Source organism: Peromyscus maniculatus, chromosome 11 (assembly GCF_049852395.1).
Source record: "Peromyscus maniculatus bairdii isolate BWxNUB_F1_BW_parent chromosome 11, HU_Pman_BW_mat_3.1, whole genome shotgun sequence".
NCBI lineage: Eukaryota > Metazoa > Chordata > Mammalia > Rodentia > Cricetidae > Peromyscus > Peromyscus maniculatus.
In genome coordinates, this window is record NC_134862.1 from 82,558,531 (window position 1) to 82,586,367 (window position 27,837).

General features: G+C 47.3%; 2 protein-coding genes across 3 annotated transcripts in view; both read right to left on the minus strand.

Annotated features, from left to right (window-relative positions):
• Window positions 1-10,144: 10,144 nt before the first annotated feature.
• On the minus strand, window positions 10,145-12,683 carry Ackr1 (atypical chemokine receptor 1 (Duffy blood group)). Its single transcript, XM_006990555.4, has 2 exons — window positions 11,816-12,683; window positions 10,145-11,178 (listed from the first exon to the last, which is right to left on the minus strand). The coding sequence occupies exons 1-2, from the start codon at window positions 11,834-11,836 to the stop codon at window positions 10,195-10,197; spliced, it is 1,005 nt and encodes a 334-aa protein (XP_006990617.1). The 5' UTR covers window positions 11,837-12,683; the 3' UTR covers window positions 10,145-10,194.
• Cadm3 (cell adhesion molecule 3) overlaps window positions 12,675-27,837 on the minus strand; it is a 33,204-nt gene continuing 18,041 nt past the window's right edge. The window contains exons 2-10 of one of the 2 annotated variants that reach the window (XM_006990553.4): window positions 27,480-27,581; window positions 24,718-24,858; window positions 24,019-24,171; window positions 23,203-23,340; window positions 22,637-22,807; window positions 20,289-20,379; window positions 19,707-19,876; window positions 16,371-16,496; window positions 12,686-15,632 (exon numbers count right to left, since the gene is read on the minus strand). In XM_006990553.4, coding sequence (XP_006990615.1) covers window positions 15,514-15,632; window positions 16,371-16,496; window positions 19,707-19,876; window positions 20,289-20,379; window positions 22,637-22,807; window positions 23,203-23,340; window positions 24,019-24,171; window positions 24,718-24,858; window positions 27,480-27,581 — 1,211 coding nt within the window. In that variant the 3' untranslated portion in view covers window positions 12,686-15,513. Of the gene's footprint in view, window positions 15,633-16,370; window positions 16,497-19,706; window positions 19,877-20,288; window positions 20,380-22,636; window positions 22,808-23,202; window positions 23,341-24,018; window positions 24,172-24,717; window positions 24,859-27,479; window positions 27,582-27,837 lie in introns of both variants that reach the window. The other variant, XM_006990554.4, reaches the window with a different exon arrangement.

Here is a 27,837-nt window from a genome sequence, read left to right on the forward strand (position 1 = left end):
TAACCTAAGCTAAGTCTTGAGGGACAAGAGGCCTTGTCTAGATAAAGAGAGCTGTTGAGGGACAGTGGGACCGTGGTACCATACTATGTGAAGACACAGAGGTCCCATCAAGAAGGAAGCTTGCTTTCAAGGGATGGTTTTCATCCATATGTCTGGATATTAGCATGAATGGCAAGGTGAGAGGGGTGGGTCCAGGAGTTTGTGGGGGGGGGTGGGGAAGGGCGCGATTTTGGGCCCTATGATTAATTTGGTTTTTACTCTACGATGATCCTCATGGATTCTTATGAATTGGTTGACATGTTATAAGAATCTCTTTGTCTGCATGTGGAATTGTTTTAGAGTGGGTTGAGCTAGAGCCTGGGAGGCCTCCAGAAGACTGGATGTTCTTCCCTCTCTTCCCCCTGAGAAGTTGCTAGAATTCACTCAAGCAATGGTGGAAGTCTACTGTGCAAAGACATCACACAGGATCTTATCAAGGGGCAGATTCTGATTCAGCAGCACATCTGAGTGGGGGTCTACGAGTCTGTATTCCCTGCAAATTTCTAGGTGACTCCCCTGTCATGACTCACAGCCCATACTTGGAGTAGCGTTAGTCCCGCGCTTGAAGTAGGTCATGGGGCATTTACATTCTTTTGGCTGAGTTGGGTCAAGTTCAGCTACTGAGCCAGAACATTCTTCTAGTGACCCTGACCCCTCCTTCCTACACTAAATGTCCTGAAAGGGATGGGAACCCCAGGACTTTGGGGCAAGTCAGAAGAGGATCATTTTAAGATCTTTAAATATGGTTAGTATGATGAAGGGAATTGCAGAGGGATCATTGCTGTTTGTCAGAAGAGCAACATTTTATAATCTGCTCTAAATAATGCTATAACATAGTCCAAGCCAGCCCAAAGGCAGCAACATGCCCAGTTCCAACTAGCCACCACTACCACCTTCCCACACCCGTTGGCTCCCATTTAAAATCTTCCTTGTAGTTTGCTATTAAACATTGTCTCAGATAGACCTGTAGCCCTGTGGTCATGAGAGAAGACCCAAGGACAGCAGTGGAGGGATAACTTCCAAAAGTTCATTTCCCATATGTTCATGTACTTAGAAAAATGTGTGGTTAGATGGAATGATCCCAGAAGACAATGGGCATTTCCCCAGTCACCTGCAGGGCAAACTCTTTTTTAATACTAATTATGGCATATTTCCTCCCAGCTGTAACTGATTTTATATCTTCAACATCTGTCAGCCCATTTAATCTTGACATCAGACCTGTGAGCTAAGTAGGGCAAGTGTCATTATTTTTCCCAGATAAGAAAATGAGAATTCAGAAGGTAGGTGATACAGAACACAGGACCCATACCCCGCACCTCTGCCCAGTGTTTCAACTCAGCCACCTAACACTAGTACATTATGTATTTTCTCATAGAACAAAACTGACCTTTGTAATTCCCAATTAATGTCTGGTATCCTTAGAGAATTGTTTATTAAGTCTGTAAGGCTTGTGTATCTCTCAATCTCCTTGTTTAAATTTAGAATACCCAAATTCAAGGCAAAAGGAGGCAAAGGGAATTTGGAAAGCAATTCTTGTGCTTTCCCATCTCTATTATTAACATTAATTACAGAGAAGAACTTTCAGAAGCACATCTTTCGGCTTTTTTACTTTTTTTTTTTTTTTTTTTTTTTAATAAGACTCCTTTTAGACCTTTTAACAGTAGATTTTAGGACCCACCCTGGGTCTGGGAGAAGTGGGAGTTGAAGTGACAACATCTGAACACTAGAGGGCCCCCCGGCACCGGCAACACTCTTTCCGCAGTCATTTGTGCCAGGATTGGTCCCCACCTTTTGGAAAAATTCAGGTCAGGTCCACATCTGGCTAAGGATTCCTTCATTGTTCTATAAGCCAGGTACAGAGAAAACAAAACTGTTTGAGCTGTGGATCAGATGTTTAATTCCAGAATCCAAACAGAGATTAAAATCAATGTGAGACCTGGGAATCTGAATTTAAAAAAATATGCATCTTCATCTGGCTATGTCATTTAATGTATTATCAGAGGGACCTGGGGCTCTTTTGTGCCAAGTAACCTGAATCAGAACATCTTTGGTTGAGCCAAGGACGCCATGATTGAAAAAGTTCTCCTTGAATGCGAGGTAGTTGTTATGGCATTCTCAGCTCCACCCTAAGGACAGGACACTCTGTGCTACCTTCTGAATATTCTCTTGCCCAACCTCAGCTTGAGCTCTTTCTGGACAAAAAACAAAACAAAACAAAACCCCTATAGCATTAATTATTATTTCTTTCCCTTTTATTCATTTTTCTAATTCACCAGTCCTTTCATCTTGTAACATTTGTAATTTATTCATGTGTTTATGCATTTAATCTCTGCCTTTCATTTTGGTCTCCAGACACCATAAGGTCACGGCTCATATCTGGTCAGTTAATCAATAAAAGGAACCTGAAGCAATATAGAGCCATTGTCTGCTCACATATGTGTGTGAGTTGGCGCGGGAGACTCCTCTCATCCTGTCTGTCCTCTCCTCTTTCCCCCTTCTTTCCTCCATTGGTGAGAGTGTGACAGCCCCTCTCTGAGGCAGAGATTCCACCATCGATGGCATTTCCTCAAGTTCATACCTCGTCATTCTCGCTGTTACTACATCTCATCCACTATTTCCAGTTCTGAAGCTGCTCGCCTATCTTAGATTTTCCCCCACAGCCCCACTTTCCACTTACTTCAGCACAGATAGGCAATTGCTCCAGTTTTCCAGTGCAGTTCTCCCACACCCCCCAGGGCACTCCTTCAGACCATCCTTGCAGCCAAAGCATGGTCTCTTAGGTCATCATCATTCTGGTCAACATCTTTTTTTTTTTTTAATTTATTTATTTATTTATTTATTTCAGGGCTGAGGACTGAACCCAGGGCCTTCTGCTTGCTAGGCAACCGTTCTGAGCTAAATCCCCAACCCCCTGGTCAACATCTTTTAAGAGGCTTACTTTGCTAGTGGTCCTTTGAACACATGGAACCTGGATCTGAGCCCTCCATTCTGTACACACCCTGTCAGGGCAAGAGTGGCATGATGCCCTCCCTTGTCCTGGATGCTGCATCTCCTAATGCAGTTGGAGACTGCATTAGCGTTTTGGCTGCCACACACACGATTGAATCATCCTTAGCTTGTAGCCAAGTAAAACCTCTAAGGTTTTTTTTTTCCTTTTAGTTGTTGTTTTTAATATAAAGACTTTTGTCTGTTGAGCTAGGTCTCTTCCATTCTATTCTGTGCGGTTGCTGTTTGAGTTGCAGGTTTTCTATTCATCTCTATTAAATTTTATTGTATTCTTTCAAGTTTTGCTAACATGGTATCCTTCCTTCTGTCTGCTCCTTTTACATTCTCTAGTACTTTCTGTGAGTCTTCTCCCATCAATCAACTAAATCTGGGAAGGAAGAAGCATCTCTCGCTAAAACTGGAAGGAGTGAAAGGGGTGGCCAGAACAAGGGAACCATGGCTGTGGTTTGGGAAGTTTCTAGGTTGATAAAAATACAATCACCCCACCTATTTCTCGGCTACAGAGTGAGCCAACTCATTTTCAGCAAGCTTTTGCTCCAAGCGCCACACCCGTCCTTTCTGTTCTGGGTAATTGGTTTTCTGTGTGTTGGCTTCCAGAATCTACCACAACCACCTTGCAAAAGTATATGACGGTAAATGTCCATCTCTGGGTCTGCTCAGGAAAAAATGCCAGTGAGACAAGCAGGGGCTCTGAGGTTGGCTGCGAAGAAGCAGCCTAGCTGAGAATATCTGGAGATGTGTGTTCTGGAATCCAAATAAGCCCAATGTTTTTCATTGGAAGACTGAGAAACCCTGATCAAGAAGGAAAGGAGAAAAGGACCAGATGGGTCAGACAAGACAATCTTGTTTATGACTGCAAAGTTTCTTTCTGTTTCTCCCAATTGCTCTCATGGCATTAATTATACCCATTATATGCTTTAAAAAGTTAACGTGACCAAGTACCTAGAACATAAGAAAGATAAATTGCCCCCAGAGAATGAGGGTTACCGAGAACAAAATGCAAGGGAAGGAAGTAGAGTTTAGAGGTAGAGAGGGGGTAGGGTAAGGCTGATGGGAATGCTAAATTAAAATTAGTAGAGAAAACTAGGTGAAGGTTACCACATAGAACAAAATGACTTCTTTTCTGGGAAATGTGGGCCCTTCCCTGGACTATGATGAGAACTGAGGCAGTAGCTGGACTCTGAACATGATTTGGAGCCAATGGAAGACTCAATGTGCAAGAACTTCAGGGAGTGTCCCATGATTCTCTTTTCCTCAGGGACAGATGAAATATGACAGCCTTTCCCTCCTTTTCCTGGCTGTCCCAAGCCTAGCAATGCCCCAAAGGAAGAACAAATGTATTTGTTCATTACGTGGTGAAATCCTCTAGTTCTGTTAGCCATGAATTGGCACAGAAAGGGAGGCATAGACCCTGAAATAACTAAATAACAAGACCCTGAAATAATTAAATAACACCTTGCGTGACTCAGGGGAAGAAAGGGTTTATTGTTGTTATTGATGATTGGTTTTGTTTTGCTTTTACGGATTTCTCCACCAATTGTTTGCTTGTTTGTTTCTGTTCTTTTCAGGACTAGATGGCTATGAACCCTCCAGTGCGGGGAAACTACGCTTTATTCAGATACATAAAATGAACTAATTCGCTTATGTATTTATTGATCTCTGATTGTGCTCATGCCCAGGCACTATACTCTTGAAGCTCAGTATCTACTAGTAGAAGGAAGGGCTCTATGGGAAATAAACTGGTCAGACAGTAAGTGAATAACCAAGACAATGTTGGTGTGGGATTCTTGCTGCTATGGAAACAGCATCAGCTGGGTGTGGTGGCTTATGCCTAGAATCCCAACATGTGTTTCTCTTAATTTGCCCAGGAAAACATTTCTGGAGGTGAAGAGAGAGTGGCAGTCAATGACCAGGGCTTTGTAACTGACTCTGGAGGAGAAGAATGGCTGAGAACGAAGGGTGATTAAAGGCTTGGGAGCCTGAGGCAGGGGCATTTTCCATGAGCACTTGCTGCTCTTGTAGAGGACCCACAGTTAGGTCTTAGCTTACAACCAACTGTAACTCCAGCTCCAGGGTATCTGTCACCCTCTTCTGTCCTCCATCTGTGCATGTATCCACATCCACACACTCACACATGTGCACATATACACAAAATAAATTTGAGGCAGGGGGTGGGGGGGAGGAGGGAACAAGGCATAACCCAATAGAATTGGTATGGAAAATGATTTCCATGAGGAAGCTAGAGCTGTATCCCTTTTGGATGCCAGGTCAGATTTGAAGGAATTAATGTTTGTTCCAAGACCCCAAGGATTAGGAGCTGTCATTCACACAAAGAACACAGGAAAGAGAGTTCTGGCAATATATGCAGAGCGAATGTGAAGACTGGCACAGAGAAGGGACTTTCTCATCCAGAGAACTGAGAAACTGCCATTAGGAATAAAACTTCAAGAACAAGAGGAAAAGCCAAGTCCCAGACTAACAACCAATGTTCTGAGACAGTGAGCACAGTACTAGCCATGAACTACAAGAGCAGTATGGGGAACTGAATCCCAACTCTGAGGTATGATAGTATAGTTCTTAAAGACAGACTCTATGACTTCCACAAGACTTTCCAAGACGTGTACTCCTTCTCTCCCCACAACATGACTTGATTTCAAGGGGAACACAAGGCACATGCTATCAGCAGGACTAGAGAGACAAAGGGTGCAGCTTAAGGCTATGTGGAATGTTTTTATCCTAGCACCCTGAAAACTACTTAAGAAATCTATGCATGCTGTGGGATGTTCTGTATGTCCTGTGGAAGCCTGTTCTCGGGTTCCTCGTGGCTTTACCCAGCAGGTCCGCATAGAGGATGATTAGGACCATGGGCCTGAGTGCAGGTGCCTGAGATGGTCTGCACTTGGCTGTGCTGGGGGATGGTCTGTATGGCAAATGTGTTGCTCTGATTGGTCAATAAATAAAACCTGATTGGCCGTGGCTAGGGAGGAAGTATAGACAGGACTAACAGAGAGGAGAAATAAAAGAACAGGAAGGCAGAAGAAGTCACTGCCAGCCGCCTGCCAGGACAAGCTGCGTGTGAAAATGCTGGTAGCCACGAGCCACGTGGCAAGGTACAGATTTATGGAAATGGATTAATTTAAGATATAAAAACAGTTTGCAAGAAGCCTGCCACGGCCATACAGTTTATAAGCAATATAAGTCTCTGTGTTCACTTGGTTGGGTCTGAGCGGCTGTGGGACTGGCGGGTGACAAAGGTTTGTCCTGACTGTGGGCAAGGCAGGAAAACTCTAGCTACATATGCAAATAATCGTTCTTGATGGGAGAGACAAGGGAGTGACTTGAGCTACTGTGTGCAGTGTCTTTGGGTGTAGGCAACTTTAGGTGCCCGCCCCACGTGTGCTCAAGACACACAAAGGAAAGCAGCAGGTAATGTCAGTGATTGGGAAAGGTGGTGCTTTCATGCTAGAAATCAAATTAGCAAACAGACAAGAAATTAGAGATAACCGCGAATTATAAGGACTTAACCCTGTCGTGTATTTAGAAGTATGGGAAACATATTCTAAGTGTAAAAGTGGCACAAAGATGTCTGGCCTGAAACAATGTGCTGTCCCCAAACCTCCCAACCCAAATATTTGGGAATTCTGCTTTGAGATTTCCTCTTCCCTCCATCCAATGGTTATAGAAGAGATTGAAAACCAACCGGAATGTTTCTCTGAACTGATTTTTGAAAGCTATCCCCACCCCTTATACGCTCCATACCTCTCCTATCCAAATCGCCTAAATGTCTGGATGATGATTTGGAGACGCTTGGACTTGTTAATTAACCTAGACCGTCACATTCATCTGCAAGGTGCATTATTGTTAATTAAAACTGCGCTTCTCCTTGTGCCCAGACGGAGGACTGCTGTTGTCAGAATAATTAGATAGCATAGGATAGTTTTCATGCAAATTCCTGGCAATTAGAGTTGGCAAAGAATTGGGTTTGAAATCCCAGTGAAGTTCTCAGTGAGAATTCCTAGGAGGCTGCAGAAGAAAGGTATTGGGAGACAGGGAAGGAGGGTAGAGGTATGGTGGTGGATGAAAGGATTTAGGAAATGTGCATTTGTTTCCTAAATCCTCTAGGGTGGCGGGGCTCAGCCAAAAATAAATGAATTACAAGCTTCAATGTGATGTTCAAACTTTCCTGAAGAAAAAAATTTTGCCCTTAATGTAAATTGACCCTCCCCGGGGCGTTATGCATCCCCGAGAGCTTGTTTCCCTGACTCTGATCTTTCTGAGAGAAGTTTTTTTTTTTTTTCCCTCTTAGCCAGGAGGCCCAATAACTCATACGCAGCTAAAATCCCTGCCAACCCGTAGATTAAATTCTAAGGGAACAGAATTTGTATTCCTGAAGGGTTGCACAGAAGATGCCACATTCCAACCCAATTTAGAGTGGTTAGTGGTACCCATTGGGTTAAATAGGTTTGGGTAGCAGGTCCCCATGGAAAGCTTCTAGAATTGGCTGAGGTCAGAGTTAGACATAAGGATGAACTGTCCAGCTGCAGGATACATAATGGCGAGGGGGGGGGGGCAGTCCCAAAGGGCCTGGAGCAAGAAGGCAGGGGTGAGGGAGGGGAGGGGGAGGGGGAGCAGACAGCTTAAGCGTTCTTGTTTCCAATCTGCGGTGACCTCTTATCAGTTTCTGGCTTCTGTTTCTGCCTTCCTTTCGCAAGAGATGTGATAGCTGTCAGCTATCACCAGGACTCAACCCAGACTGGACGAGGAGGGAGATCTAGCTGGGAGTGTAGGATCCAGGTAGAAGAGACAGCCCTGGTGGTATTAGGCCAAGTTTCCCCTGAGCATGGGAAGAATCAGGGAGCCCAAACAGCCTTACCACCCCTTAAACTAGGTCAGCATCTAAATCCAGTGCCTTGTAAGAGAGGAAAGCAACATCTGGAATGATTTCGAGAGCAGTTGGAGATTCAAGGGTGTGGGGAGGGGGCGGCGGGGGGTGGGGGGGAGTTGGCAACAGAAAAGGAAATAGAAAACAAAAACACCAGGACACATTCACCATCACTATGGTTGGAGACCTGAGCATAATTTAGGCTTGTAAATTATTTCCTTTTTCCTCATTTTCTTTCTCTTCCTTTATGTTTCAGAATGTCTCCCGCGTCTCAATCGGTCCCACAACCACGCCTTTCAATTTATGGTGCACCAATCAGGAACTAAACCTGGTGGTTGCTAAGAGACCAGAGGAGGGAGATTTAGAGTCTTTGTCAAAGCACCCACCCAGGAAAATTCCCTGATCCTTCTGCACCCTCCAGCCTAGGATGTTTTAAGTCATCCCTGCCCATCTCCTTCACTTTCCTCTCCGTCCTTAAACCCAGAATGTCATGCATAGATACCTTAGGGAAGAGGACAGTAGAGAACCTTTTTGAAAGTATGGAAAGACTGTAAGTAGATTGAGATCGATGTGAAGTAGCCACTCAAGTTTTCCGGGGTGGGCTTGAGGTGGGTTGCTTGAAGAAATCTGTGGTCTTTCCAGGTAGAGGGTAAGATCGATTTTGACAGGTGTGCTACATATGAAGAGTGTCTTACTTGTTGTCCTCCTGCACACTACCCAAGCTTTGCTGGGCAGGGCATGAAGACAACCCTCCAAAGTCACAAGAAACAGACAGAGAAGCAGGCAAGTGTGGGGGGACAGATGTCCTAGGATGCTGGGGGTGGATAAGAGAAGGACACAAAGACTAGTGTGAGGTAAAGGCTTCTTTTGAGAGCTGGGCTTTGAAAGGGAAACTTGGGCAGTTTGAGCCCCAAGATGGATTGAGTAGGGGTGTCTCCCTTTGAGTCGCTTCACCATTTCTTCCTTCACGATCTCTTTCTTCTATACACCACATACAGAAATGCTGGACATAAACAGCAAGTAAATGAACTTACCGAATAGAGATTTCTGCCCTTACACCCTGAACAGGTGCAACAGATTTAAGTTAGGAAGGGGGCTCTGCGAGAGGTTTGTGCACACACATGGGTGTGTGTGTGTACTGCAGATACTGACTGAGTGTAAGCTCATGCATAGACACGTTTCACTGCGTGCATGCCTCTATTATAACATGGATACTACAGGTCCTAACAGATTGAGAGACAGATGTATAGACACACCAGAGAGAGAGAGAGAGAGAGAGAGAGAGAGAGAGAGAGAGAGAGAGAGAGAGAGAGAGAGAGAGAGAAAGAAGGGGGAGGAGGAAGAAGGGTCATGATGAAGAATAAACCTGCAAGAACACACACACACTGATTCACAGTCACCCAAGCATGCATGCATTCACATACAGAGAGAAATGAGCATACAGAGGAATCAAGGTCATGGTAATGAAAAACTCAAGTGTGCATACGTGCATGCAGAGAGAAGGGGAGAGGGGAGGGGGGAGTGGTGGAGAGAGGGGGAAGGAGAGAGAGAGAGAGAGAGAGAGAGAGAGAGAGAGAGAGAGAGAGAGAGAGAGAGAGAGATTGGGCAGGGGTGTCCAGGTCATGATGAAGAGTTAACTTGCAAAAGACAGCTCCTAGGAAGCAGCATTTTACACTCTCAACACATGCCCTAGACTAGGCTATGGTAACATCTTTGGTCAAAGTGACTGGCAACCTTAACAGGGTAGCCATTCCCCAATGTCCCTGAACATACTTCTTTCATTTCCTCCCACCAAGAAGACAAGGATTGTCTGGATGGGTCGGACAGGAGGGGAGCACCACTGCTTTGTGCTTCACTCTCTGCCACTCATCTCTGTCTCGTCCCCCCCCCCCCCCCGGCCCCTGCTGCCCCCGCAACTCGGTTTCTATACCTATTCACTTACTTTCTGAAATGGCTTCTCTTCTTTTGCTCATCGAGTCTTGCCTTCTTGTTTAGAGAGTTCATCTTCTCCACTCACGCCATTGTCTCTCTTTTCTATCCCCACAAGAAGAGAGTCATCACTCACCTCAAGAGAACATCTCTATGCCCTGGGGATGTTTATCTACCATCCTCTTTCTTCCAGGGCAACTCTAGAAACAGGAAAGGCAGGCTTCATATTGCCCTCCTGTCTCTCCATGGTCATTCTCCTTCTCCAGATGAAATAAGAAAAACACCCGCTTCATAAAGGCAGTATAGACTTTAATTTAGGTTGACACATGGGGAAAGAACTAGCATTTGCCTGCAAAGGCATCTGTAGGAGAAGACTGTCTTGCAGTGGGGGACAGAGAGACCAAGGATCTACGGGTGGTCTGGTGGCAGAACAGGGCCAGGACCAGGGGTGTAGCCACACAATGCAGCACAGCTAGGACTTCTGCCAGGTTCAGCATCACATCTAGAATCTGCTGGGATGGACAGGATGGCAAAAGCACGATTTGGGACCTCACCAAGGCATCAAATAGGAGAACCATCCCATGAGGCCACCAGAAAATGAACCAGACCCACAGGACACTAACCCAGGGGCCTGACTCCTTGCTCAATGCTTTCTTCAGCCCGTTGGCTGCCAAGAGAGCCAGTGGGAACACGGTGAAGATGGTAAAACAGATTGCAGAGTGTGCAGACTTCAAAGCTTCCAGGTCCTTGTTGGATGCAAGGGTGCAGAGGTCATTGTAAACATCACTGGCCAAAGTGACTGGCAGCCCTAACAGGCCAGCTGCTCCCCAAAGTGCCACAGTGAGTCCCAAGGTGAGGCCACGGATTTGACCTATATTCACTCTGGGGTTCAGGCAGGCATAGCACCCTATGAGCAGGGCCTGGGCAAAAGCTGAAGTATACCAGACCCAGTAGCCCAGGTAACACAGGCCTGTGCTATGGACAGTGTTGAACCCTGGTGCCAGGATAGGCACCGCCATGCTGAAGAGGGCACTGCCTACTGCCAACTGTGCCAGAACAGGCCAGCTGGGGCAGATCTGCCAGTGGAAGAGAGGCTTGAGAATGGCGAAGAGGACGGCACCGCTTGCCAGCATGCCCAGGACACTGGTGAGGATGAAGAAGGGCAGTGAAGAACTGTCCAGCAGATTACAGGAGCGGCAGGGAGCGGCTGCCCCAACGCTGTAGTTATCGGGAAAGTCATAGGCGTTTTCTTCATACGAATAATTCCACAGATCCATAAGCCACTCAGTCTCATTCTTGTCTAGTGAAAAGGAGGTTTCCACCTACAGGGTGTACCCAGAAGGGACAGTCAGTCAGGGAGGGCATCTGGAACCTCAGTGAAGAGGCTGGGGTGCACTTTGGATTTGGAGCTTGGATTTGGAGAATAGGGGGATCTGCCTACAGGAGGTGGGTACAGTGGGCAGGGTGACAAGGGAAGCTGCGGAACCAGCATGGTCAGAGCCACAGAGGAGCCTGGTCAGAGCTGTGTGGAGACTTAGAAGAGTAGGATGGGGAGGGAAGTGAGGAGAAACCTGCACAGGACTGGGGGAGAGAGAGAGAGAGAGAGAGAGAGAGAGAGAGAGAGAGAGAGAGAGAGAGAGAGAGAAGGGGAGGGGAGGGGAGGGGAGGGGAGGGGAGGGGAGGGGAGGGGAGAGAGAGAGAGAGAGAGAGAGAGAGAGAGAGAGAGAGAGAGAGGAGAGAGGGGGAGAAAGAGAGAGGGAGAGAGAGAACAAATGGTGGTGGGGATAGGAAACTGAGGTATGGAGAGAAAGGGAAAAGAGTTTTGAAACTAAAAAGAAAGAAAGAAATGCAGGGTTAGGGGATGGTCAAAAGAGGGAACGGCATGGAATTCAGAGGAGGTAGAAGGAATGGGACAACGGGACAGCGGCAAGGGTCACGGAGCACGGCCCCCACACTCACCGGGTGCAGACAGTTCCCCATGGCACTGCAGGCTCAGGGCAGGCAGAGTACAGGGCCAGGACTCTCGGTCAGCAGCTGTGGCTCCAAGATAAGTGCCCAGGGCTAATGAATGCTCTCTGGTTCTGGGCAGAGCCGGGATATGTGTGGGGGTCACACTCAGGACTGCCTACTTAAACCTTAGGCTAACACAGGGTACTGTCCTGGAGCTTCCTGTTTTGAAGCTGGGTTTGGCTGGTCAGAATGACCTCAGGAAAACAACGTGGTGAAGGCCACAAAAGGGGGGATTTTCCCAAAAGTGGCAAGGAAGAAGTCAGTGAGCTTTCCAGCAAGGGAGGACCCTTCAGGAATAAGGAAGGATGAGGGGGCCAGGGGTTACACAGGAAGCAGAGATAAGAAAGAGGTGCTGGGAAGTTGGAGTGACCGGGCATCTGCTAACTCTCTCTGTTCTCTATTCCTTTGAATGAGATCCAAGGAAAGAGTTCAAAAGTTCCCCTGTTCGCAGGGAAGTTGTGCTAAGGGCATTTGCTGTTGGCTCTGTCCAGACTGAGACTATGCATTTAAACGGAGGTCTTTTGCGTGTGGTAGAATGAGCAGGGGAATGCACCTATTTATCTGCGTCCCTGTGCTGGGTATCAGTGTGTCTCCATCTGAGTGCTAGCTGCTGGGTGGTGCCTGGGTGTGTGCTTTGCTATCTAGAGGTACAGGCGCTGCAGGGTGAGAGGGACAGAAGATTGGAGGCCTGTCAAGGCTGTGTAACGAGTCTCCTTCAGGGAGCAATTGGGCGTTTGCCTTACCACCTATGGACTCAATGAATGCATCTCTCACACCAAGCAGAACACATGGTCTGACACATCAAAATAGGCTCTGGGGGACCGTGGGACAGCATACTTTAATGTGAGACTATAGCCCACTGGGTAATCTCTATTCATATTGTTGTAAGACATACAGACTGTGGGAATGGTTCATTGGCTTGTCATTTTAGCAATAAGTGAAGTTTCTGATGGGAGGTAGAATTGTTATTTCTCTGGCCAGGAAAAAAAAAAATGCGGAATACATGTTCAGTAGGTGGATTCTCAGTAATCCCCTCAACCTGAGGTGCAAAAGGATGAGTACACAGGTCGAGTTTCAGGTTTAACAGGAGAGAGCTAGAAAGGGAGTTTGGCAAAAACTGATGATGCTCTCCATCCTGGGTGGTGGGTTGGTGGGGCCTTCACCTCCATCACGGTGTTGGCCAGCATCGCTGGGCAGAGGGTGACAGGGTAGCAGTCGGATGACATGCTTGAAATCCAAATGTTCTCTGGGAAGCAGGTGACTCAGACACTCTCTCCCTTGATCCCATACACAGGTGCTCCGAGGAGCGGCATGGCAAGGATGCCATACCCTTCGAGTGCCGGGTGCCAGGGACATGAGGGCAGCCCTGATTGACATGCAGCCCAGCCAGCAGTGCAAGCAGCAGAAAGGAGGCAGCCTGACCACACGGATAATCCAGATATATTGAGGGTGGCCCCTCTGAGATTAGCACAGGAGAGTTAGAAAGATTATAAAGATACACGATCCCCTTCCTGCCCCCTGCCCCCGCCCCCACCCACAGACAGACACACACAGCACAACGGCCCCCTCTGCCCCGCCCCCCCGCCCGCCCAGTACAAATATGGCTTCTGTGTAATATGGACAGAGTGGTTCAGCTCAAGGAGAAAAAAGTCGTTTTCCCAAAAGCGGGTGCTGGGAGGGAGATGAGGAGCCTGGACAGGCCTGGGGCCCAGGGCTTCCCTTGCTGCTATAAGAGGAGAATCCCTGGCTTAAGCGAGGGGCTGCCTGGGGTACCCAGGACCCTAACCAGGGGCTGGAAGATTCACAAAAGTGTTACCTGAACTGAAGGAGTAGGCGGGCCTGCTGGATTGCAGCCGCCCCATTTTGCACACCTGTTGTCAGAGCAGGGAGGACATGCTGGAGGAGGGGGGGGGGGTGAGTGATGCCAAGGGCATCCCGGGTCTGAGGGATGGGCCAGCCTGGATGGCGAGGGTGAGCAATCTCATCTCCACAGCAACCAGCTTGGCCATAGAAGGAAGACAGTAAACCAAAAGCTGAGATGGGGACCCAGTCCTCTAGCCACTGGGTCCAAAGGATGGGAATCCAGAGTCGGTGCCAGGGAGAGAGGCTTGAGAGGTGCATAGCAGAGGCTGTGGCCCTGGCTCCGTGGCTCAGAGGTGGGAGGTCCAGGGAAGGATGGCGAGTGAGGGGTGTTTCAGAGAGGGGCAAAATGCACAGCTGGGCAAACGGCATCCTGGAACCTCCCTCTCGCTCAGAGAGGCAGCGAGAGTGACTTGGAAACGACTAGGACAGAGCAGCGCCCCCTAGGTGAGGTACAAACCCTGACTAGGAACCACCCACTCCCAAAGCCCACCTCATGCCTCACATGTTCCATGCCCTGTCACCCACCCGAGACCCCTGGTCCTTCTCCTCAATCCCTTTGCTTCTTGTTCTTCACACAAACACACATGTACACACACCCATGCATACTTACGCACACTTACACAAACGCACAGACACGCGCGCGCGCACACACACATGCACAGAGTTCACATTATTCCCTCGGTTTGGGCAGGAAACAGCTCACTGCAGCGAAGCTCCTTTTAGTAATTTTGTTGTCATGTCTGCCTGGCTGCTGAGGGAGGAGGGACTGAGGGCTGGCACAGGGAACCGGAGAGGGCATGGGGTGGCACGGGGTGGAGGAGTCGTTGCTGAGCAATGCCATGAGAGGAGCGGTTGCCGTGCAACAGTCCAGGGTCTTGGGTAAGAGTGAGGGGCCCCCTCCGAGGTGCAGGAAGCAGACGCTGTCCAGGCCCAGAAACAGTGCCTCTCCCACAAATGCTGGAGCAAGGAGAGAAAGCTGAGCTCCGCTGTCCTCCCCCGCCCCCCAAGGGCCGATTCTGTGAAAAGAGCCTAGCTTCATTCATCGTGTGGGGGGACGGACAGGGCCATTTCCTCCGACCTCTCTCTCTGGAAATCTACTCTCTCTGGGAGGGACGTGTTGAAGCCCTGGGTCCCTGTGTGGCTGCATGCCATCTTCAGTTCATGTCTTCTTGAGGACTCTCCTACTCATTCCTTTCTTATGTAATGGTAGAGGGGTGTCGGTGGTGTCACACCTGTCTCCCTGCCTTTAGCTCACAAGGCATGGCTGGCAGAGGTAGAGAGAGCCACCACTAGCCCCCTGCCGCCATATTCCCAAGCTCCTTGGAGACGCCTGGCAGGCAGATCGGCCGTGCACATGGAAGGAGGGCCGTGTTAAGCCCCCACCTGCAAACCAGCCCTGTTCCTCAGTTGTTTCTCAGCCTCCAACTTCCTTCTCCGAACATGGCAGATTTGCTGCTCTCCTCACCCCCATGGCCCCTGCCTCTCCAGCCTTGGAGACGGATTTGATTTGGGATTGTTACAAAAATAATAATAATAACCCAAACGCAGAGAAGCCACGGAAAGGGCTGAGGGCGGCCCACCCCTCCCCCCGCCCTCCTCCCCCCCCAATTCCAAACCGAGTACAAAACCGCACCCAAAGCAGACATTCTGTACAGGGGGCTGGGTGGGCTGGGGAGCAAGCGGGAGGGGCGGCCCTGGGGTCGCTCTGTACAAGTCCAGGTTGGTGACAGCCCAGCAGTCCCCATGGGGCCCCTTGGGGGGGCGCAGGAGATGAGTGGGTGCCCCTAGATGAAATATTCCTTCTTGTCATCCCCGCCTGACTGCCCGCCTTCTGCGTTGATGATGGCCGTATCTGCATCTGGAGCGTCGTCAGAGCCCTTGGCTTCGTGTGTCAGGTAGGTTCCTGTGTGGAGATAGAAGCTCCTCTTTTCAGAAGCTTCTCAGCCTCCAGAGTCCACCCTGCCCACTTTCCTGCCCACCCACTCACACATTGCTCATCTCATCTCTCTCTTGCCTAGAGCTCTCTTCCATCCCGCCTTCTCTAATTTGCATTTTGCTGCCAACATCCCTCACCTGACCACACCCCCATGAATAATGAATTCTGCCTTTAACTAAAATCTCATCTATAATGTAGGCAAGGGATAAAAGAGATGTGTGTGTGTGTGTGTGTGTGTGTGTGTGTGTGTGTGTGTGTGTGTATGTAGTGGAGATATGACTTAAGCATGACCAGTCTTAGCTAGACAGCTAGGCTGCTGGCTGCATGTAGTACCAGAATATAAGGGAAAGTAAAACAATGAGAAAAGGAAAGCTATGAATGAGTATGAAGAGGAAGGAGACCAAAGAGAGGAAAGGAAGCCAAACAGATGGAAAAGAAGACGAGGGCAAGAAGGAAGGGGCTCGGCCGAATGTAGAGCAGCAAGAAGCAGCTGACTGAGTGGGCAGGTCTAATTGTACTTGGATGTTAACCAAGTGATCAGGCTTGACTGTGGGGTTGCTGATGCTGCTCAGTGATCACAGCCTTGGCATTGTATGGGTTGGCTGTATTTCTTTCTCAGACAGGGCCCTGTCTGAAAGCCCTCTTACTGTCTGTCCTTTCCTAACTGATCTCCCCACACACCCAAGTCCTCCTGATGCCTCTGACCTTTGTGCCGGATCAAATAGTGTCCAAGGAAGATGAGCAGAATGAGCAGCAGGAAGACGATGAAAGCCACAATCCCTCCGATGATGGCGTGGTAGGTACTGGAGGAGGAGGGAACCGGACTGGGATCTGCAAGGAGGACAGGCTTACAGTTAGAACTGGGGAGGGGAGGACTTTTAACTCACATGCTGATTTGGCCCTGGATAATTCCACAGGAGAGACATCAACATCAAGAGAACTCAGGAGGTGTATGCAAGGGGACATGCCTTAGTCTGTGCTCAAGTGAGTATCACCATGCTGGCAATGCAGTAACTGTTAAAGAAAATGGATGTATTCAACAGGCAATAAACAAACCAGCTCTCACGCCACTATCCAAGTTGCTTCCTTGGCATCAAAGCTTAACCTTAATCAGAGATAATTACTTTAATGCCTGTGATCAATATCAAAAATTCTCTCCTCTTCCTCCCTCTTCTCCATCCTCCACTCTGCCCCTCCAACTCTCTCTCTCTCTCTCTCTCTCTCTCTCTCTCTCTCTCTCTCTCTCTCTCTCTCTCACACACACACACACACACACACACACACACACACACACACAGATACATCTGTGTTTTCTTGTTCCTTGACTGTCTCCCATGTCTTCTCACATCCTGTCTGGTATTCTGTATTAGTTCCTTTAGGGGTTTCTTTGCTGCTTTTCCAGTCTTAAGATCAGATGGAGAAGAAACAGTGAAAACTGATAGATCCAGGAATTAAGTAGTTGGAAAGCACCTTGCAAAGAAGATGCTAGACTGTGCCATCCTGTATAAGACTTGTAAATTCCCCTAGAGAGCAAAGTTACAGTCTGATGTATGTGAATTAGAAAATCATCCACCTTCTCTAAGATGAACCCAAGACCTCAGGTTCTATCCCAGCATCCTTATCGCAGCCTGGGCTGTGACCTATACAACTGCCTTATCACATCACATAGTATTTGGTGTCTCTGCTCCCAGGTATTTCTTTTTTCCTTTAGCTCTCCAGTCTACATGCTCTTGAATATAGCTGGCCTTTTTCTTCAGTAATTCCTTCTTGGAAAGGAAGATTAGTGATTCAGTAAAACCCAATCTTCTGACCCATCCAAGGAAGGAGGCCTAGGACTTCATCTCTACGCTGACATTGTCTAAAGGTTTGTGCACAAGACTTGTTTGGTTTCTCCCATGATGGCTAGTGTTCCCTCCATTAGCTATACGAAATCCACCCTCTGTAATAGGTGTGGACCGATCTCAGTACAACCTGGACCAAGAATGTCAATAAAAATCTGAACCTTGGTCAGAAACCCAAATGTCTGAGGATGAATGCACAAGCCCAGGACAGTTATGATGTCTCTACAGTTACATTAGCCACAACCATATCTCCCCCATCCATGGGAGAACTCCTGTTTTCCCTTGGACTCAGCTTGAGTCTTAGAGCCTCATTGACTCCTATACTTTTTTTCTTCCCTACCTTATGTTTCCTCAGGCTTGACTGGGCCAGCTTTTTAGTTCCTTGATTTCCCATGCCTTGTTTGAAAAGAAAAACATCTATGCTTCTTTTTTTAAAAAATGTTCTGCTTGGGAGGGCTGTGGGGGATGACTCAGGAGTTCCATGATGGGACAGATGTGTTGACATGACAGACAGCCACCTCTGTCCTAGCCTGTCACTTCCCTTGAAGCTGGGTTTGACTGTATCTTTTTGTGTTTGTTTGTATATGCATGCCAATGTGTGTGAATGTGCATGTATGTGCACGTAGGGGAAGATGAGTGAAGAAACATGAGACATGGTCCACCATGGAAATCAATAGTAGATATTTGCTCCAGAAGCTATAGAAGTAAAACGTTCTTGGAAAAACACAGTCTTTCACGGTCAAAATTGACCTCTGGGGTTGTCAATAACCACCCCCTGTCTCCAGGTAGAAGTTCCTTTCATTTCATTCAGAGCAAGTCTTCACTGGGAAAAAAAAAAAAAAAAGATTCCTGAAGAGGCTGCAGTAACTCCTTCCACCACCAGGCGTCAGCACTGGCAGCAAACAGTCAATCCACTCTTGCTTAGCTTTTTAATCCCAGAGCAGAAGGATCAACAAGATACCAGCTGCGGGGCACATAAACTTTCTTTCACTGCTAGTCACCATCAGAAGCGGTCTGGAGAGATCCGGGGGCTGAGCCTAGATCTCAGTGCCTTGCTGTAGCTCTCAGAATCTTGCACTAGCTCGGTTGTGCTGAAGAGCTGCCCATGGGGGTGCGAGCTTGGCTTAGGACTGCTAATCACCAATGTAGACTTTCTGGTCCCAAACACTTAGGGCTCTTCCTCAACCCTGGGACCCTGGGTGTTAGGCACCCCATTCCCTGCCTTACTGGGTATTTCAAATGGAGAAACACCCTGAAGTTTCTTCAACATTTCCCCTATTCTGCAGAAAGATTTGAAGACTTTCTGGAAGGACTTCAATGCCATTGGTGTCTTCAAAACAAGAAAAAAAAAATTTTTTTTTCCCCTACCAGCTCCCTCTAAAGCCACCTCTGTCTGAGCCTGTCACTTCCCTTGAAGCTGGGTTTGACTGTATCTTTTTGTGTTTGTTTGTATACGCATGCAAATGTGTGTGAGTGTGCATGTATGTCTTCGTACTAAGTGTAGAGGCCAGAGGAATTCCATCCTGACTCTTTGAGACAGGGTCACTTCAGTCAACTCTCACTAGCCAAGAGCTCAGCAAGCAGGATTGGCTGTCTCTGCCTCCCAGCACTGGGATTACAAATGTGAGCTACCACACCGATTTTTATTTTGCTCCAACGGGCAGATACTTTACTGACCAACCTAAACATTCTAGATGTCTGGTGGTTCCAATTTTTGAGAAGAATTTTTAGAAAGAAGCAATCTCTTGTCCCTTTGGAAGCGTTAGAGGAGAGATTCTGACCATCTCTAGGCACAGTGCCTGCTGGTTTCTTTTATTCTTTGCCCAATCATAATGTACACAGGGTCCTTAGGAAGGGAAGTGGTGGCAGTGGCATGCATGCTGCATCTAGCCCTAGGAGGAGGAGCTCTTCCGCAAGCTCACATGCACTCAGGAGGGGCCTCTAAATGAAGTTGATATTCTCCCCATCAGGTGAGAGAGATGATTCCAGAGGAGCCACTGCCTGCAGACAGAGACAACGGGAGCCCATCTTTATATTGCTTGACCATTGGTACACATTCCTAGGGCCTAAGTGCAGTGCTTTCCAGCAGTGGACATTTTCCATCCACCCTACGACCACTCAGGGTAGGGGGTTGCCATCAGGAGAGCAAGAGATGGCCAAAGAAGGGAGATGCTGGAGGAGAGAAGTCCAAGAGACTCACCGTTGACATTGAGGGTGAAGTAGGCCGTGTAGCTGCCCATGTTGCTGGTGGCTGTACAGCCATAGGTACCGCTGTCACTCTTGTTCAGGAAGGGGAAGATGAGTGCGCTCTCTTGGGTCATCTTCAAGGGTGGCTCGCTGCCTTCCTTTACCCACAGGTACTGCTGGGGGCTGTTGAGATGGAAAGATGAGAAGTGTTCAGGATGGCCTGGACCAAAGGGCTAGAGGAATTAAAAACAAACTGGGAACAGAGAAGTCAGAAACTGCATGGTGAAGCTTAAGATGCTGAATGGGCCACAGGGTGGGTATTGGTGGGGGGTGTGGGGGTATCAGTCTTAGGTACAATTTAAAGAAGGTAGAGATGTTTTGATCCATATCTTACTGTAAATTTGTTCCTTAGGGGAACCAAAGGAGCTGAGCTAGGGAGTGTTCCAACCTCACTTCTGCTGATTTGCAGTAGAAAGAAAGGAGGGGTGCTGTTGTACAGTTAGGGGAGTAGGAGTATGGCTCGGCGGGTACCCAGGGGTGGGGGGTTATCTGAGAGTATAGAGGGGTATCAGAGACTGCAGTCTGCTCTTCTTACACTGGATTGCCACGCCCCTCACAATGTAACAACAGCTTCTGGCCTTCACGGGGATGTGCAGGTTCTGGCCTAATCATGGCTGTCGGCGTGTCTGTGGAGAAGTACATGATGTCAGCACCCCACTCCCCACTCTGCATAGGAGATCCCTAAAACCTTGAAATCATCTAGTTACATGCTACAGATTCTATCTCCCGAAGTCTCAGAAGTCCGAGAGGCTGTGAACAAGCCCCTTTTCCTCCTGGCTCTTGTGGACACAGACTATGAGTGCCCCTGACTGAGAGCAACCTGGTGTATCTCAACCTCTGAGTGATGGCCTTCCAGCAGGCCTGTCCTGGGTGGGGCCTACGAGATGTCTTAGCAGTCGAGGAGAACCCATGGTTTATTCATGCCTAGCAAACTGCCTGGCACATAGACAGTACCTAATACATATTTTTTAATGGAACAAAGAAAGTGAACTTGACACTGACTGAGTCATAACCTCTCCATTCTGTCTGCTCTGCGAGAGAGCTTAGGAGCGAAAGCCATGCGTGAACACAAAACATCCCTTTGAATGGCCAGTCCAAACATGGACGGAGAACATAGAAACAGCAAGGGGCGGGGGTCAGATTTTGGCTGGAAAAAAAAAAAAAAAAAGGCCTGAGACAATATGGATGGCTCTGTGAGGAAATAATGACATCTGTCACTGATGCCAAAAGGCTGCTTAGGAGGCTGGGTCCAGATGGCGGCTTAGAACAATGTGAGCAGATGCTGGTTTGGAACCACAGATAAAAGAGGATGCACTATCCCTAAGGACAGAGCCAGCCTTAGCAAGCGGTTAATGAACATGCTTCAGTTAAATCATACAGGACAAGGAGAGCCAGGTCAGGTGAGAGAAACGGGCATCCTGAGGCTTCACAGCTAAAGAGATCTCCAGCATAGCACCTGGAATGGAGCGTTTGTTGGCTGATCACAGGCCAAAGGGAACCCTTGCAGATCAATAGCCAAGTGGCCTGGTATCTAAGAGAGGACTCTGGGGACTCTAAGTACTCTTTAGTTATGGCTGGGAACCAGGGCTCAAGAGAACTGCCCGAGGCCCAGGGCCTCACACTTGGAACTAGTAAACACAAAGGTACTTTATAGCAATTTAGAACTTGGAAGTTTGTAGAGTTCTTTCTTGTATATTATTCCATTTATTCTCAGTGTAATTCAGGATAGGAGGCTAGATTACAGCAAGATTAAATGCTTTGGTCAAGCCCATACAGCTAGTCGGTGTCAGTACTGGCTAGAAGGCTAGTCATCTGCCTGTCCATTGAGTGTCATCCAAATGGACTATGGTTCTGTCCAAAATTAACTAATGTTAAAGTCTGAATAAAGGGTCTAGCCACTAGTTAAATGGCACTGAAGTTAGGAAATTAATCAGCTTGTGTCTTCCATAGGAGATTAAAAGCTCTAGCTATTTTTGAAAATTCCCCAACCTTTTGGTAAATTAGGAAAAGAAATGCATTGTTGTACACGCCTCCATACTCAGCTTCTACACTTCAATTATTCCTTTTCCTTTCCATACAGGAGAGTTGCTTTGAAAAGTTTCCAGATTTCCTCAGATGAAAATCTGCAAATATCCCAGCTTCTTCAGACATTCCCTATGGGTACTATAAAGGCAGGGTCCACGAAGAGGATGAAGAGGTGTGGCGTAAGTGTGAGCAGCAATTTTGACAACTGGCCACTTTAGATCGGAATCCCTAGTAAAAGCATGAAACTGGGGCAAATAGAGAAATGACTGGGAGGAGAAAGTCCTGGAATGTTTCAACACGGGAGAGAATTGGGCTTCTCTTCCACCCACACCTCTTGCGTCATAGAATGTTAGAGTGATAAGAGGCCGTCATGATGGCCATGCTCACCTCTCTCATTTCACCAAGAAACAACCAAGATCAGCGGGGGAGAGCTGTCTTCACGCCACACAACCAGCATGTAGTGGAGTACAGAGTAGTAGCTACATCCCAAGACTCTGGGTTTGCTATACTTACCACCATAGGTTACAGCCTAGTTCCATTTTACAAGTGTAGCCCAAGGGCTGGTAAACTTGGCCCATGGGCCAAATCCTTGCCAGCTGCGAGCTTTTGTAAATAAAGTTTTATTGGAATGTAGCCCAACTCATTTGTTTACCCTCTGTCTGTGGCTGCTCTCCCGCAGCACACGCAGAGTCAACTCACTGAGACAAAGCCTGTAATGTTTACCACAGGGCATTTTTTTTTTCTCAAGCCTTGCTACTTCAACTATGCATGTTGCCTCATGTGTAGCCAGCAACACTTTTCTTTTCCTCACTCCCTACCTCAAATCTGGTCCTTCTCACCCCAAAGCCCATGACATACATAAAACTTCAATGCGCTGAGAGGTGGATCTGTCAGCTCCCTTTAGAGATTCATGGTTCACAGAGCACACGATGCTTGCGCCATCATCCTCCCGGGTAACCTGGAATGACACTGAGCTGCTCACAGTGAAGGTTTTTCCATTGGGATCTTCCTGGACGCGTGTTTGTTCTCCTGGAATGCAGAAACAGATAGAAGACACACACACACACACACACATGCACACACACACACACACACACACACAGGAGACACACTGTCAGTATATACAGACAGACTGTATCTTAACATACAGATAGTCTGGGCTCCACAGATTCTATCTTGGACAAATTTAGAAAATTTTTGAAATGGATATGAATGTATAAAGAGAATGTAGACCCTGACATATACGCGTCCACAATGTATCTGTCATTCACTTTCTTCACGCATTCACAATGTATCTGTCATTCACTTTCTTCATCTCCACTGTTTCTTATGTGCCCTATATAGACATACTTCACACACACACACACACACACACCTTCCCTGCACCACCTCACTCCTGTTACACCATGGCAGGAGCTACTCACCGTGGAGTTCTTGGTCACCTTTCCTCCAGGTGAGCTGGGCCGCAGGTTTGCTCCCGGAAGACTGACAGTTTAGAGTGGCTGTCTCCTTTTCCCGTAAGGATGACTTATAACCAGTGATTATGGGCTTCTGTGGGATTCCTGCCATAGAGAGGGGATGGCCAGGATAGGAAGGAGAGGCACCGTGAAGTCACACTTCAAGCTCTCCCTGTAGACATGTCCTCTACGAGGGACAGGATATCTGAGCTCTATTTTGGTTTAGAAAGATGGGTGGAAGCATGAAGGGTCAGCATCCTCCTGGATCTACTTCCTGAGGACGAGATGGGAAGACTAAGGGGAGGAAGAAGGATAGTGTAGGAGGAGCGGGATGCAGTGCCTAAAGCATGATAGAGAATGGATACCCCAGAGTCCAGTTAGGTGGCCATGCAGATACACAGTGAAAGGCTCAAGAGAGTGGAGATGGGAATTAGAATATAGGATGAAGATAACTGTATTCAAACAACTGAAGACCTTTTCTTGGAAATTAGAATTAGGCAGTTTATATAGATCTTGCATTTCCACATATAACTTTTGGAGTGAAATGGAATGGCTGTTCTTTGCTATAAATTATGAAGTTTATGCTTAAAGAGATTTGGTCCAGATTAAACAGTAAGTACAGCAGATCAGAACTCCGCTTTCCTTGTATTTAAGGGGAAATGTGCAGAACTTTTCTGATATTATTGGTGGCCTGCCTGGTTCTGGGAAGCTCTGGGGACCAACTGAGGGAGACTTGTTTGCAGAGCAGCATGCTGTGGGCACACAGAGGTCTGGGAGCCTCACCGAGCACAGTGACGAGGGACTTGGCGGTTCGCACAGGCATGGTGAAGATGGAGCATGTGTACTCCCCCTCATCTGCCAGCGCCACGTTGCTGATGCTGATACTGAGCTCGTGGGGAGTGGAGCTAACCAGCTGAATCCGGTTATCTCGAAGGGCTGGGGAAATCAGAACTGAGAGTCAGGATTCTACCAGGACCTTCCTTACATGTTTACCTTCCATTCCTGGGCTACCAATAATTGAGAGGAAGGGATGAGCAGAGTGGTGTGGGTGGAGGACAAACCAAACCAAACCAAAACAAAACAAAACAAAAACCCTCCTAAATTAGGAAAGACTCATTCAGTGACTTTCATGAGTCACTGGACACAGTAGCTTAATAGGCCAGTATAGTCTGTATCATGTGTAATTACTTAGGAAGGCCTGGGGCTGCCTGGTATCAGCTTTCATAAGGCTTCTTCAGGGTGATACTACTCCAGGACCTTATAAGACTATAAGACCGATAAGACTACACATGGCTAAGGTCAGAGCTGTAGTGCTGATTTTTCTCTGTAAACAAATGAGGAGCCCACAGTTGATTGCATTTTCAAATAACATACCTTGTGTTTCTCAGCCTCTGGACTACAAAGACAATTCCCCTCAGCCTCTGCTGTCCCTTTCTCCTAGCCCATGATTCCCATGGAGAAAGGTCACTCATGAGACACTACCTCTCTTCTCCCCAAAGTATAGAGTCTGCTGGGCAGGATTAGACCACTGCAGGGAGGAGTCTTCATGGTCTTTCACTTGGCACTTGAGCACCACGGTGCCACCAGCCACCACAGTTTCATCAGATGTCCAGGGCTGGCTATCTGCAGGGGTAGAGTATGATTAGTTTCATGAAGATTGCTGAGGATGTCTGTCTACCCATTACTGGGCCACATTCCATTCCATCTAATTCAGGCTATCCAAGGTTCTGGTCTCTGTATACTCTTGAAGCTTCATGAGTGAAGGACAGAGAGGTGGTTGTGGCAGTAGAGGGGAGACAGACCTGATCTTCTCTCACTTTGGATACACAGAAAGCATCATCATTTATTGAATGTTGGATGAACGGACAGGGTCACAAACACTAAAAGGATAAAGGCACCCGATCTAAACATACTACTCCACATGTGTCTTTTTAGATATGGTTCTACCACTCATCGTTGAGAACACACATACATATCTGCCACCCTATGTGTTACCTTCCTGTCACCTATTGTAAGAACAAAACCATTATGGGCAATTATGACTACTGATCAAAAACTGAAATGGGGAAAAGCCTAAACCAGCTCTTGGTGTGCCCACTCATCTATACCATCTATACAAAAAGAGCAAAATAAACAAAATAGAAATTAAGAACAGAAACATTTTAGAGTACTTTAAATTTTTTTTCTAGCAATAACTTCAATCCAATCATCAAATCCACCATCAGTTTTTACTATTATTATTAGTTGTTGTAGCTGCTGTTGAGACAAGGTCTTACTATACAGTCCTGGCTGGCCTGGTACTTACTATGTATTCATGATGGTCTTGAATTTATCAAAGTCCTATCAAAGTCCTTTTGCCCCTGCTTTCTAAGTGCTGGGATTATAAGCATGCACAACCACATCCAATTCTTTGTTCTCTATCCTGGTAAGTCTTTCTGTCTCCCCAAATACAAACCCAAGTCACCACCCTGATATTATTTAAAGAGTAAAAGACTGAAGTTTCCCGCTCAATGTGCTGAAAGCACATTTTCTAATTCCTCTCTCCTTAGAGAAATTAAACAAAACACAAGCTCAGTTGATAGAGTCCTTGCCTAGCATTCAGGAAGCCCTAGACTGGATCTCCACAGCACCATAATGACTGGTTGTGATGGAGAAGATAAGTTATCCCATTACTCAGGAAGTAGAGGCAGATGGAGCAAAAATTGTAGGTTATCCTTGTCTATATACTGAGTTTGAGGCCAACTTAGGCTGCACACACCCATCAAAAATAACAAACACACACATACTCACACACAAACGCTCTCACTCTCTCTCACACACACATGCACACACAGAAAGATAGATAGTTAGTTAGATAGATAGATAGATAGATAGATAGATAGATAGATAGATAGATAGATGATAGATAGATAGATAGATAGATAGATAGATAGATAAGTAGATGGAGAGATAGATAGAGAGAGAAGGATGGAAGGAAGAAAGGAAAGAAAGAAAGGAGGGAGGAAGAAATCCAGATATCTTTTGGACAAATCAATTGAATGCCAAATGAACCTTTTCCTCAGGCCTAGCTGTGAACCTCTCCAATACCGACATCTGTTTCCCCCACCACATGTTGTGCTAAGTTCCCACAGCATGGATTCTGATTCCTAATATTGATTCTCTCATCTTCAGAATCTCTTTTAGTGACCCAACAGCAGTGACCTCCTCAGAACTAATCTGAAATAATCATCTCCCTTCTCTGCTTCAGGAACATCCAAAAGTCTGCTCGATGACACAGAATTCCTCAACCAGCAATGTCCACGGCTCAATAGGAAACCAGGAAACATGCTTAGCACATTCTCCACAGGGCGCTAGAAAAACAATCAGCTGCTCCCTTTGCCACAGACTCACAGACCCCACCTGCCTGCTTCTTTCTTACTTTTCTAGTCACCTGACTTGAAAAGACACCCTGAGTGATCTTAGCAGAGAGAAGGCCCTAAGGAGGAAAGGCATGTTGGAAATTTTTGCCAAGCAAGACACACCATTAAGGACTGGTAGTTTCCAAACTGGAGTATGAAGCCTGATGGTTAGTACTGCCTAGAATTGTAAAAGCTGGAAGTGAGGGAGCTCACTGGGGCCAGGAATCCAATTCCCTCATCTCATAGGCACAGGCAGTGAGGCAATAGGGGCGAAGTGACACCCAAGAGAAGTGACACCCAAGATCAGCCCGCTAGTTCTCAACACTGTAACTCGGTTCTGTCCCCAACACAGAGCTGTTGTCACTGGAGTTCTTCCTAAAGTGATCCTCTGAAAGGAGAGTCAAGGCTATGATTGGACTTTGAGATTATTGTGTAGCCACTGAGCAAATATGGAAGTGAAATTTTCTCAATGGAAGGTGCCTGAGGCCCTTCATTTGCAATAGACATATATCAATTTCCAACCCCTCATCCCTCTGTCCTTGTCTCCTTTGAAGAATTCCTCTTTGACAATGCCTCTCCAAGACCTCTTTGTTTTGAGTAATCCACTCCTCTGAAGGCATCTTTATTTTTGGAAAGAGGTGTAGGGTTACAGAGGTCTCTGTACCAGAGTGAGGGAGGGAGTTGGTGCATGGCAATGTGGTGGTGGTGGTGCAGAACTAAGAACTAAATGTCGAATGGGAAGGAGAAAGCTGTGCAGTAATGAGTGGAGTGAGAACATGGGGTGGTGTACCATGAGTGGGAGATGATGTGAGGATGAACATTGAGAGGAAGGGCCTGGTTTCTCACCTTGACTGGCCAGCATGTCAGGGCTGCTCCAGACTGTGGAGCTGAGGGCCTCGTCCAGTGGAGCCAGAGTTCCCAGCTCCAAATCCTGCTCCTGCCAGTAGCCTGGGGAGAGAACCTGCATCAAGGATGAACCCTGTGCACACTACTATAGCTTGTGTCTACACTTCCATGGTGGGGGTGTGGGAGGGGCTAGGCCCCTAGGGAAAGTAGCTTCACCAGCATACCTAAGAGAAAGTGAGACATTAGCAAGAGGTCTGCAAAAGGAGGTGGCTCTCCTTCTGCTAGGCCCTTTACAGGAGGATGATAACAATTTCATCTGTCAGTCACATAGTGTTAGCGTCAAAGAGAACTTGGAGAC